Source organism: Acipenser ruthenus, chromosome 4 (assembly GCF_902713425.1).
Source record: "Acipenser ruthenus chromosome 4, fAciRut3.2 maternal haplotype, whole genome shotgun sequence".
Taxonomy (NCBI): Eukaryota; Metazoa; Chordata; class Actinopteri; order Acipenseriformes; family Acipenseridae; genus Acipenser; species Acipenser ruthenus.
In genome coordinates, this window is record NC_081192.1 from 106697240 (window position 1) to 106711150 (window position 13911).

Genomic DNA, 13911 nt, shown 5'->3' on the forward strand with positions numbered 1-13911 from the left:
CCCTCAAACACATTGTATAATCACAACACAAAGCTGTCAGCCCCCAAACACATTGTATAACCACAACACAAAACACAAAGCTGTCAGCCCTCAAACACATTGTATAATCACAACACAAAACACAAAGCTGTCAGCCCTCAAACACATTGTATAATCACAACACAAAACACAAAGCTGTCAGCCCTCAAACACATTGTATAATCACAACACAAAGCTGTCAGCCCTCAAACACATTGTATAACCACAACACAAAGCTGTCAGCCCTCAAACACATTGTATAACCACAACACAAAACACAAAGCTGTCAGCCCTCAAACACATTGTATAACCACAACACAAAGCTGTCAGCCTTCAAACACATTGTATAATCACAACACAAAACACAAAGCTGTCAGCCCTCAAACACATTGTATAACCACAACACAAAGCTGTCAGCCTTCAAACACATTGTATAATCACAACACAAAGCTGTCAGCCCTCAAACACATTGTATAATCACAACACAAAGCTGTCAGCCCTCAAACACATTGTATAATCACAACACAAAGCTGTCAGCCCTCAAACACATTGTATAACCACAACACAAAACACAAAGCTGTCAGCCCTCAAACACATTGTATAACCACAACACAAAACACAAAGCTGTCAGCCCTCAAACACATTGTATAACCACAACACAAAGCTGTCAGCCCTCAAACACATTGTATAATCACAACACAAAGCTGTCAGCCCTCAAACACATTGTATAATCACAACACAAAACACAAAGCTGTCAGCCCTCAAACACATTGTATAATCACAACACAAAACACAAAGCTGTCAGCCCTCAAACACATTGTATAATCACAACACAAAACACAAAGCTGTCAGCCCTCAAACACATTGTATAATCACAACACAAAGCTGTCAGCCCTCAAACACATTGTATAATCACAACACAAAACACAAAGCTGTCAGCCCTCAAACACATTGTATAATCACAACACAAAACACAAAGCTGTCAGCCCTCAAACACATTGTATAATCACAACACAAAACACAAAGCTGTCAGCCCTCAAACACATTGTATAATCACAACACAAAGCTGTCAGCCCTCAAACACATTGTATAATCACAACACAAAGCTGTCAGCCCTCAAACACATTGTATAATCACAACACAAAACACAAAGCTGTCAGCCCTCAAACACATTGTATAACCACAACACAAAACACAAAGCTGTCAGCCCTCAAACACATTGTATAATCACAACACAAAACACAAAGCTGTCAGCCCTCAAACACATTGTATAATCACAACACAAAGCTGTCAGCCCTCAAACACATTGTATAACCACAACACAAAACACAAAGCTGTCAGCCCTCAAACACATTGTATAATCACAACACAAAGCTGTCAGCCCTCAAACACATTGTATAATCACAACACAAAACACAAAGCTGTCAGCCCTCAAACACATTGTATAACCACAACACAAAACACAAAGCTGTCAGCCCTCAAACACATTGTATAATCACAACACAAAGCTGTCAGCCCTCAAACACATTGTATAATCACAACACAAAACACAAAGCTGTCAGCCCTCAAACACATTGTATAACCACAACACAAAACACAAAGCTGTCAGCCCTCAAACACATTGTATAACCACAACACAAAACACAAAGCTGTCAGCCCTCAAACACATTGTTCCTTCAGAGATTCCAAACAACCAACTCTGTCAGTCAAGGATCAAGTCTGAGTTTGGGATCTACTTCCTTCATGTACAGCAGTGCAGCTCTAGAAACACTTACTGAATACGTTGTGCTTTTGTATTTGTTTTATTTAACGCAGACTTTTAAGAATAATCTAATTACGTAAAGGGTCGTCTAACATCGTGAAGAAATATATTGACATGCAGAAAAAAAACACATAACTTTAATGTATTTGTTAGAAAGAAGACAAAAAAAAGTTAAGCCGAGGCGAAGGCCTGTGGCTCCGACATTGCAACAGACAGAGCCCCGCCCACTCTTGTGTACAGTGCAGATGAGGCAGTCGTACTGTGTGCCTGGACTGAAAAAACACAAATGACAACCTGACGAATCCGTTGCATTCAAAACATTTAACAACAGAACATGTATTGCTATTATCATCCATTCTCATGTTAGCATTATTATCTTACTCTGAAGTTATGCCAGGGCAAGCTCATATCTACAGTTCAGTTCCGGCAGCACTGGTGTGGTGTATTGTCTGGACCGTGCACAGGGAGCACTGTGTTTAAATGAATGTCTTTACATTCAAACACCTTATGTTAATCTAGACGTTCACTGTTTAGAAAGCCCGTGAACGTCATCTTTCAGAATAAACAGCCCATATAATAACACGGGCGAGGATACATGTCTGCGCCTCTCTATCCAGAACGAACACCATGTACATAACACACACACACACACACACACACACACACACACACACACACAATGTGTGCACAATCACACTCACCGATCACCTCCACCAGCTCGTAGTCATCCTTGCTAATGGACCAAGGCAGAGCGCTCACGTCCTCCGTCATTACTGTCGTTCAGATTGAAAACGCTTCTGTGTAAATGTTAACCCTCGAGCCGTGATGTTTTGTTTCACTGGAAATTAAAACAATAGTCCCCTCGGCCGAGCAGAAGCAGCACTTCCCCTCACAGTCTTTCACAGAACCAACCACCAACTACCATTCCCAAACTTTGCCACTAGCTGGAGACTCCCCGCCCACCTCCTCGGTGACATCACCGGGAAGTGGAGGCCAAGTTCGGCCATGTTGAGTGTGGCATACTCGAGGCTAACTATATATATATATATATATAATGGTATGTTGAATATTTAAAATAAATATACTGCAGTCGTGTGGGTGCTGCTGTATGTAAAGCTGTACATCAAAAATGACTGGCTTATTCAAACTTCTTTTTTTAATGGATTCATATTGTAGTTATTTATATAACAAATTATTTAATATGCTTGCCAACGGTCATTTCAGATGTTGAATCGGAGTTGAAAGCGTAAAGGCTGAGCAATGGTCTGTATAGATGGATGTTGTCTAGTTTGTCCACACTGTAAATGGCAAAAGATCCAGCCCTCGAAATAAATTCAATGCGCCTGCGCTCCTATCAGCTTCAGATTGGCCGTGTTCATGTACCCCCGCAAGCTATTGGTGCTTGTGATTGTCAATCAAACAATGATCTCACGAGCGCGCCTGCAATTTCTAAACTTCCGCCTTCACCAGATCGCTTTTTAAAAAAAGAGAGCGCACGTCAGTCTTTTGCCACTGAGACTAGACGGATGCTGTGTGTCTTTTGAAAGCACACTAGTCACTAAAACATACAGTGGTAGATTTTAAACAGAGAAAATATATATAGAGAGAGTTATGTTGTGCAAAACAAATGACCCGTGTCTGTGATAAAATATGAATGCATCGGTATTGCTCGTTTCCTAATGTTGGCATGGTGACAGTCAGTTCAGGTATGCATTGTGGTTTTGCACAGGCTGCTCTTGCAAGGACTTGATATCTTAGCTGTTATGATAAGCAAAGAACAGGGAAATAAAGGATATGACTCATATATATATATAACTCCCTATGCAAAAGACAGAGCTGGGGTTTTGATATGAAACACGATTACTCTGCAGTGACTTGCCCTCAGTGTCCTTGGGCACGGCTCATTGTTTACTGCCTTACTTCCACCGTACACCGTGCTGAAAGAAAAGAAAATGACGTGGACCAGCTAGTCGGGTATAGGTACAACTCACTGTATTTTGGAATAGGAGTGTGTGTGTGTGTGTATATATATATATATATATATATATATATATATATATATATATATATACACACACACACACACACACACACACACACACACACACACACACACAGTAGTAAAAAGGGGCTGGCGACGGGACTGTATTATTATTCTGTTTGCATTCTGCAGGGATGTGTTATTGTGTTTGCATTGTGCAGGGCTGTGTTATTGTGTTTGCATTGTGCAGAGCTGTGTTACTGTGTTTGCATTGTGCAGAGCTGTGTTATTGTGTTTGCATTGTGCAGGGATGTGTTATTGTGTTTGCATTGTGCAGAGCTGTGTTATTGTGTTTGCATTGTGCAGGGCTGTGTTATTGTGTTTGCATTGTGCAGGGCTGTGTTATTGTGTTTGCATTGTGCAGGGCTGTGTTATTGTGTTTGCATTGTGCAGAGCTGTGTTATTGTGTTTGCATTGTGCAGAGCTGTGTTATTGTGTTTGCATTGTGCAGGGCTGTGTTGTTGTGTTTGCATTGTGCAGGGCTGTGTTATTGTGTTTGCATTGTGCAGGGCTGTGTTGTTGTGTTTGCATTGTGCAGGGCTGTGTTATTGTGTTTGCATTGTGCAGGGCTGTGTTATTGTGTTTGCATTGTGCAGGGCTGTGTTGTTGTGTTTGCATTGTGCAGGGCTGTGTTATTGTGTTTGCATTGTGCAGGGCTGTGTTGTTGTGTTTGCATTGTGCAGGGCTGTGTTATTGTGTTTGCATTGTGCAGAGCTGTGTTGTTGTGTTTGCATTGTGCAGGGCTGTGTTATTGTGTTTGCATTGTGCAGGGCTGTGTTATTGTGTTTGCATTGTGCAGGGCTGTGTTATTGTGTTTGCATTGTGCAGAGCTGTGTTATTGTGTTTGCATTGTGCAGGGCTGTGTTATTGTGTTTGCATTGTGCAGAGCTGTGTTATTGTGTTTGCATTGTGCAGGGCTGTGTTATTGTGTTTGCATTGTGCAGGGCTGTGTTATTGTGTTTGAATGCTTGAATCAGATCACCACGTAGTCTTCTTTGTTCAAGACTTCTGACATGCCTTTTAAACCCTGGGATAATTCTGGTTGCTCTTTTTTGCACTCTTCTAGAGCAGCAATATCCTTTTTGTAACGAGGTGACCAGAACTGAACACAATATTCTAGGTGAGGTCTTTCTAATGCATTGTAAAGTTTTAACATTACTTTCCTTGATTTAAATTCAACACTTCTCACAATATATCCGAGCATTTTGTTGGCCTTTTTTATAGCTTCACCACATTGTCTAGATGAAAACATTTCTGAGTCAATATAAACTCCTAGGTCTTTTTCATAGTTTCCTTCTTCAATTTCAGTATCTCCCATATGATATTTATAATGCACATTTGTATTGCCTGCATGCAATACTTTACATTTCTCTCTATTAAATGTCATTTGCCATGTGTCTGCCCAGTTCTGAATGCTGTCTAGATCATTTTGAATGACCTTTGCTGCTGCAACAGTGTTTACCACTCCTCCTATTTTTGTGTCATCTGCAAATTTAACAAATTTGCTTACTATACCAGAATCTAAGTCATTAATGTAGATTAGGAATAGCAGAGGACCTAATACTGATCCCTGTGGTACACCACTGGTTACCTCGCTCCATTTTGAGGTTTCTCCTCTAAGCAGTACTTTCTGTTTTCTACATGTTAACCACTCCTAATCCATGTGCATGCATTACCTTGAATCCCAACTGCATTCAGTTTGAGAATTAATCTTTTATGTGGGACTTTGTCAAAAGCTTTCTAAAAACTTTGTCATATGCTTTGCAATTATCCATTATCGACCGTCGTGCCAGTGTGAGATGTGCCAGGATGCCCACAAGGTGTAGTGCTGACAAGGCATGGCACAGTATGGAATTTAAAACATGCGCTGAGACAATGTGTCACGGTAAGGAAAGGGTGTGTCTGCTGGTTTTCAACCCCGGTCCTGGGGAGCCCTGTGTCTGCTGGTTTTCAACCCTGGTCCTGGGGAGCCCTGTATCTGCTGGTTTTCAACCCTGGTCCTGGGGAGCCCTGTGTCCTGGGTCTGCTGGTTTTCAACCCCGGTCCTGGGGAGCCCTGTGTCTGTTGGTTTTCAATCCTGGTCCTGGGGAGCCCTGTGTCTGCTGGTTTTCAACCCTGGTCCTGGGGAGCCCTGTGTCTGCTGGTTTTCAACCCTGGTCCTGGGGAGCCCCGTGTCTGCTTGTTTTCAACCCCGGTCCTGGGGAGCCCTGTGTCTGCTGGTTTTCAATCCTGGTCCTGGGGAGCCCTGTGTCTGCTGGTTTTCAACCCTGGTCCTGGGGAGCCCTGTGTCTGCTGGTTTTCAACCCTGGTCCTGGGGAGCCCCGTGTCTGCTTGTTTTCAACCCCGGTCCTGGGGAGCCCTGTGTCTGCTGGTTTTCAATCCTGGTCCTGGGGAGCCCTGTGTCCTGCTGGTTTTCAACCCCGGTCCTGGGGAGCCCTGTGTCTGCTGGTTTTCAACCCTGGTCCTGGGGAGCCCTGTGTCTGTTGGTTTTCAATCCTGGTCCTGGGGAGCCCTGTGTCTGCTTGTTTTCAATCCTGGTCCTGGGGAGCCCTGTGTCTGCTGGTTTTCAATCCTGGTCCTGGGGAGCCCCGTGTCTGCTGGTTTTCAATCCTGGTCCTGGGGAGCCCTGTGTCTGCTGGTTTTCAGTCCTGGTCCTGGGGAGCCCTGTGTCTGCTGGTTTTCAACCCTGGTCCTGGGGAGCCCCGTGTCTGCTTGTTTTCAATCCTCGTCCTGGGGAGCCCTGTGTCTGCTGGTTTTCAATCCTGGTCCTGGGGAGCCCCGTGTCTGCTGGTTTTCAACCCCGGTCCTGGGGAGCCCTGTGTCTGCTGGTTTTCAATCCTGGTCCTGGGGAGCCTTGTGTCTGCTGGTTTTCAGTCCTGGTCCTGGGGAGCCCTGTGTCTGCTGGTTTTCAATCCTGGTCCTGGGGAGCCCCGTGTCTGCTTGTTTTCAACCCCGGTCCTGGGGAGCCCCGTGTCTGCTGGTTTTCAACCCCGGTCCCGGGGAGCCCTGTGTCTGCTGGTTTTCAACCCTGGTCCTGGGGAGCCCCGTGTCTGCTTGTTTTCAACCCCGGTCCTGGGGAGCCCCGTGTCTGCTGGTTTTCATTCCAGCTGAGCTTTCAGTTACTTAACTAGACCCTTAATAGAACTGATCATTTGCTTAATTAAACCTTTTTAATTGTTTTCAGCTCCAAACAGTTGCAGATTTCAAGTTAGCTATAACATTTTATAAGTAACTTGAATTCTGCAACTTTCTAGGAGCTGGAGATCTAGTCACCCTACAAACCAAAAAAAACAATGTGCTGGCTGAATAAATTAGATTTTACCAGAATAACCTGAGATAAATAATAAATAGAAGTTATTGTAGATCTTCATCATAAACATAATGTTGCCAGTGAAAACAAGGCTAATTGTTATAAGATATAATGCATGGATTATAAAGGGCTGGCTAGTATTACTCTAAGCTAATCAATGCTATTAACAGCTGCCAGTAATGCTGTTAGCAAACAAAGACGATTGCTGATAAGCTGCCTACTTTGGATTTGGAAGCAATATGGCACCTGATACAGCAGAGTGCTGGAACACACTGAGCGTGCAATATGCAATGCTTAGGTAGTGTGAATAGGGTAACACAGACTTGAAATATGGCTTACACTCTCCACCAATCACATTCATGCAGTGTTCAATGACCTGTACACATCCTGTCGAGTGATTGGCTCACACACAATGCTGTGAATTCTTTATGCTAACCACATTCACATTGTGATTGTAAATTATAAGTCAAGCTCCCATTAGAACTTTTTAGTAGCAACTACTGTACACCTACCCCATGGGTGGCCAAGGTTGACCCTCCCAGTTCCACTCCTGGTCTTTGTTCCAACCCTGTTCCAGATTGTTTAATTGAACCAATTGAAACCCTCCATCCAGGACCCTGAAGTAGTTCATGATCTCATTTGACCTGTTAAACCTGGAGCGGAATAGCCCTCCAGGACCGGGAATGGACACCTATGTTTGGGTGATGTAAAAAACTGAAGTTTGTCTTTATCAGCTTATGATTGTATGTACTGTAAAGATATTTGGGAGCTTTATATTTAATTGGGAATTGAGCTTAATGAAACATAATACTAGAAAGCCATCTGTGTTTTACAGTCCAAAATCTTCCCTCCCCCTTAAACACTTAACTTGCATTTGCTATATAAAGAAAGAGACATATCTAACCTCTTATCTGCCAGACCACAAGAAGATGTCACCCTCTCCAAGCTTCAAAGGGACTTGATTAATTAATTATACTGGAAAGAGACTTCCTGGAGCCAGGAATTTGAAAGGACTGGCATTTTAAAGGTTAATGGGAAATAGCGACACCTAGTGAATAAAACGGACAGTACACTTTGGTAATAGTCCATGGACAGAGATGAGAAATTTGATGTCTATATATATATAGATAGATAGATAGTTATTTTGTATTAAATCTAATACGATGTACATAGGCATGAAATGATCTTGTATGTAAAACCATAACAATGGGTGTAGATATTGGATAGCAGTCATGTAAATCATGTTTTATACAGTTATTTCACGGCAAACACTCAAATGTTTAGTATGCGCCAAATGCGTATTTCATGGCGACGATGAAACTATAACCCGTAGTTAATTACAAGATACTCGGCCATAGTTATCTTACTATGATAGGTTTGGTTTTTAAACACGCTTTCCTCAGTGCTTGTAAGAATGCTAAGTGAGGTGTGGTTTTATGATATGTTAAATACCATCTTATTTGAAATTCGCCTAACACAGAGTCCGATGGAGGTACATTCGTCCTCTTTATCAAATTAATCCATCCTAAGAGGTTGCCAAGAGCTTCTCTGACATGCATTTAAGCTTCTGCTTGTCCTATTGTCTACATGCTCTCTTCCATCTAAGGGTGCTCTATCACTCACCCAGGACGTTCTCTCTCTCATCCATCCAAGACGTGATCACTTCGAGGAACGTGCTCTCCCTTCATCAAAGGTACCCGCTGCCAACATCCTAAGAACAAGGCTACGTCACAGCCTGTGAAGTACCCGTTGCTGTGGAAACCATCTGATACCTGTCTGCATGCCTGCCTGCTCGTCGCCACCATTGAAGCTGTGCCTCTCCAAAAGGAGTGTGAGCGATGTCAAGTACTTTGTTCTAGAAACTTGAGTGCAGCTTCCAAGATCCATAGAATTGTGTACTCGTGGTCTTGTATCTGCCAATGACTGTGCATCAACTAAAGCTTCCTGTTCCTGCTTGCAAGACTGTGCTTTTGTTTGAACTTCCCGCTGCTGACGTCACCACAAGACAACCCGCTGCAACTGACTAATGAGCTCGGATCTCAGCTGACTGCAGCACTGGGAACCTTGTCGCGTAATTATTAAGTACAAACTCTACTTTTCATATTACAGTAGATGCCGGTTATTAGCAACTCTGATAAAAGACTGATAATAAACTTTGGCTTATTAACAACATTTTCACTGGAACCAATCCCATCCCATAGACTTTAATGTTAATGGATTGCGAATATTAGCAACTGTTAAATGTCTAAGAGACACAAATGGCAAAATCATAGATGAAGAAAAAAAATAGTAAATATATTAAATGATTATTTTTCACAGGTTTTTACAAAGGAGGACACGGACAACATGCCCCACATGTCGACCTGTTCCTATCCAATTTTAAATGACTTTAGCATAACAGAGGCAGAAGTGTTAAAGAGACTAGGAGCTCTTAAAATAAACAAATCCCCTGGGCCGGATGAGATCCTCCCAATAGTACTCAAAGAAATTATTTACCAAGATCATGCAGCAGTCTCTTGACACAGGGGTTGTACCGACAGACTAGAAAATAGCACACGTAATACCGATCCACAAAAAGGGAGACAAAACCAAACCAGGTAACTACAGACCAATAAGCCTGACTTCTATTATATGTAAACTTATGGAAACTATAATAAGATCTAAAATGGAAAATTACCTATATGGTAACAATATCCTGGGAGACAGTCAGCATGGTTTTAGGAAAGGGAGATCGTGTCTAACTAACCTGCTTGATTTTTTTGAGGATGCAACATTGACAATGGATAACTGCAAAGCATATGACATGGTTTATTTAGATTTCCAGAAAGCTTTTGACAAAGTCCCACATAAAAGATTAATTCTCAAACTGAACGCAGTAGGGATTCAAAAAAATGCATGCACATGGATTAGGGAGTGGTTAACATGTAGAAAACAGAAAGTACTGATTAGAGGAGAAACCTCAAAATGGAGCGAGGTAACCAGTGGTGTACCACAGGGATCATTATTATTATTATTAGTTTATTTAGCAGACGCCTTTATCCAAGGCGACTTACAGAGACTAGGGTGTGTGAACTATGCATCAGCTGCAGAGTCACTTACAATTACATCTCACCCGAAAGACGGAGCACAAGGAGGTTAAGTGACTTGCTCAGGGTCACACAATGAGTCAGTGGCTGAGGTGGGATTTGAACCGGGGACCTCCTGGTTACAAGCCCCTTTCTTTAACCACTGGACCACACAGCCTCCTATTAGGTCCTCTGCTATTCCTAATCTACATTAATGATTTAGATTCTGGTATAGTAAGCAAACTTGTTAAATTTGCAGACACAAAAATAGGAGGAGTGGCAAACATCGTTGCAGCAACAAAGGTCATTCAAAATGATCTAGACAGCATTCAGAACTGGGCAGACACATGGCAAATTACATTTAATACAGAAAAGTGTAAGATACTGCATGCAGGCAATAAAAATGTGCATTATAAATATCATATGGGAGACACTGAAATTGATCTATGAAAAAGATCTAGGAGTTTATGTTGACTCAAGGATGTCTTTGTAGCCCGTCTGACTACGATTCTGCGTTGTGTTCTGGTGTATGGATAATGAACAGGACTCTGGACACTGGTTGCCGGTTTCTGGTCTTTTATTCTGAATTAGATGAAATAAATGCAGTGAATACAATGGAATGAATGGTGATGAGCTTCTCTATGTTGCACGCAGTGCACACCTCTCCTCAGTAGAGCCAAAGACAGACTGAGCTGGATTTAATTGATAATACAATAATACAGCTACTTCATTGACCATTACTTAAAACTAATAACATTCTTACAGTGTATAGAAAAATATATATTCCTGCTGCAAAGATTTAACATTTTAAAAGGAAACTATGACAAAAGGAATTGCCCCTAATAAATCAATAAGAAATAATAATATATTTATAAATAAAATAAATCGTTCAGATAAAAGTACTAGATTATAAAAATAAATACATTTTTGTATCAAACACATTACATTAAAAGACCACCGGCTATATTGTAAATAATGGCAACTCAGCCAAATAAATGCAATATACAACAATACAACTGTAGATTAACATACCTGAATTAGATGAAATAAATGCAGTGAATACAATGGAATGAATGGTGATGAGCTTCTCTATGTTGCACGCAGTGCACACCTGACATGAGGAAAAGTAAAGTGAGCGAGTGCTTACACGTGGGAAGCTACATACACCCTGCTAGCATGTACTGAAACTAGCTAGCCTAACATTGCAACACTCGCTAAAGAAAACTCTTAACAAATTACTATTTCATCACAATCAATTCGTTAGCAACACAACAATGCTGGAATACATTCTAACATATTTACATAAAGTTTCACTTGTTCTAAACGTTTATATTATATGTACATTGGCGCATACGCAAACACATACCTCTCCTCAGTAGAGCCAAAGACAGACTGAGGAGTAAAAACCGCGCGCTGCTGACTGGATTGTCCCGCAGGCCAGAGCAATACACCACAGAGCAATCGATACTCTCCACGGATACGTAAAAAATAAAAAAACTAACAGAAGGATTTGGGTGAAATACATATAAACGAGTATTAATACTCGTTACATCTTCATCCAGACAATGTGGGGAACCTATACAAAAAAAGGCCAACAAAATGCTCAGATATATATCGAAATGTGCTGAATTTAAATCAAGGGAAGTAATGTTAAAACTTTACAATGCATTAGTAAGACCTCATCTAGAACATTGTGTTCAGTTCTGGTCACCTCGTTACAAAAAGTATATTGCTGCTCTAGAAAGAGTGCAAAGAAGAGCAACCAGAATTATCCCGGGTTTAAAAGGCATGTTGTATGCAGACAGGTTAAAAGAATTGAATCTTTTCAGTCTTGAACAAAGACGACTACGTGGTGATCTGATTCAAACATTCAAAATCCTAAAAGGTACTGACAAAGTCCACCCAGGGGACTTTTTTGACCAGAAAAAAAAGCAAGGACCAGGGGTCACAAATGGAGATTAGATAAAGGGGCATTCAGAACAGAAAATAGGAGGCACTTTTTTACACAGAGAATTGTGAGGGTCTGGAACCAACTCCCCAGTAATGTTGTTGAAGCTGACACCCTGGGATCCTTCAAGAAGACTGCTGGTTGTTAATAAGTTACTAACAACCAAACGAGCAAGATGGGTTGAATGGCCTCCTCTCTCTCCTCTGTAAACTTTCTTATGTTCTTATGTTTAATGACAACTTTTTTTTTACAGTTTCTATGGCTACGGCACCCACATGAATACATCGCGCGCACGCATCGCAGCGTCTATTTGTGTATCAGCTTTCATAACACAGCTGTGCATTTATTGAGTCTGATTGTCCTCTGCCATCATGGCTTCAAAACGTGTAGACCTTTCTATAGATTCTGGAGGCACTACGTGAACCCGGTGCTAAACAAGTACGGGCAGCAGAAAAGTTTGGCATCTCAAAATCTGTTGTATCCCGCATTTTGAAATTGGCTACTAAGCTGCATGCGAAATTGAGAGTGATTTACAGCTGGAGTAATTATTGCGATTATTTCCATTTGGGGGCAATACTTAGAATACAAGTTAAAACAAAATGAGTATTTGGGATGAATTCCCTAGATAAGTGAATGAAGTAAATATCCACTACAGTGCACTATTCGCAGATGGGCTCCCCTCCCAGCAAATAGTCTGGACCAGCATTCCAGTCATTTACATCCACGCCCAACACTGTCCTGCACAATTCCATTTTGAGACATTTATTTATCGGTTATTCAAATCAAAGTGTTATACTGTACATTCATTTTATATAAGAAACACTGCCAATGTAAAAAAAAAAAAAAAAAAACTTTTAAAAATCATGCGTGAAAATGTAATAGAACTGAAACAATCTCCTCTCTCGTAGGGCTTGCAGCTCTTGCGAGTAAGCAGAAGATTAATTGTTTTACAATATCTATTCCGAAGTACAGTACTTGCTGATTGTGATGATACATTTATGCCTCGCTATGGTACTGGAATCCTCATATGATAGACAGGAACGCAAAAGTACCACACATTTATTTTATATATACAGGCTAACTTCACTATAACGAACCCTTTTTATAACAAACACCCGTTTTTAACGATCCCAACAGCAAGAACCGATTTTTTCAATGCAAATTAGCCTTACTAGAACGATCACGTACAGGCTCGACCCGGATACAACAATCTCAGTATTGACTAACACTGAACTTTCTCCAGTGTCAAGTGTTATTCTCTCAGTGAAAACAAACACCATGGTTGACTAATTCAAAGATAACACTAATTCAAAGATGACCTATTGTAGTACGAATCATGCATGACGAATGCAATCGTTGCCTGTCCGTCATCTTCACACAAACTGCAACCAGGCAACAGCCGTGAGGAGCAATCTACGCTGGATAGTTTATTTTCAAGAGAAAGGACATGTAATTACTGTGTTCAGCATGTAAGTGTCCATTCTTTCCTTTTTCATTTCTTTACTGTTTTCTTTTAAACACACCTGTAGCATGGAGATTGCCCTGCACAGGGGAAATTAGTGCTGGTGTAATTTATATATAGAAACCTTTGTTGTGTTTAATTAAATGATTGCTTACAGACGGGCGCTTGATTGAGACTTGCTGCCTGCCTGTCTTCTGTGTGTGTCCTCTGTGTGTTACCATCGTTGGTAGCGTCTCATGACCTGTTTGTTTACTTTCTGTTTTGTGTTTAATACATCCTGCATGCCTGTGCCGGCGTTTCAGCTC

At 41.4% G+C, this 13911-nt stretch overlaps 1 protein-coding gene across 2 annotated transcripts in view; it reads right to left on the minus strand.

Annotated features, from left to right (window-relative positions):
- Positions 1-2730, minus strand: part of LOC117400393 (serine/threonine-protein kinase OSR1-like) — an 81305-nt gene extending 78575 nt beyond the window's left edge. Inside the window, exon 1 of one of the 2 annotated variants that reach the window (XM_059023378.1) lies at positions 2482-2730. In XM_059023378.1, the coding sequence (XP_058879361.1) occupies positions 2482-2551 (70 nt within the window). In that variant the 5' untranslated portion in view covers positions 2552-2730. The remainder of the gene's footprint in view (positions 1-2481) is intronic. The other variant, XM_034913461.2, reaches the window with a different exon arrangement.
- Positions 2731-13911: the final 11181 nt, after the last annotated feature.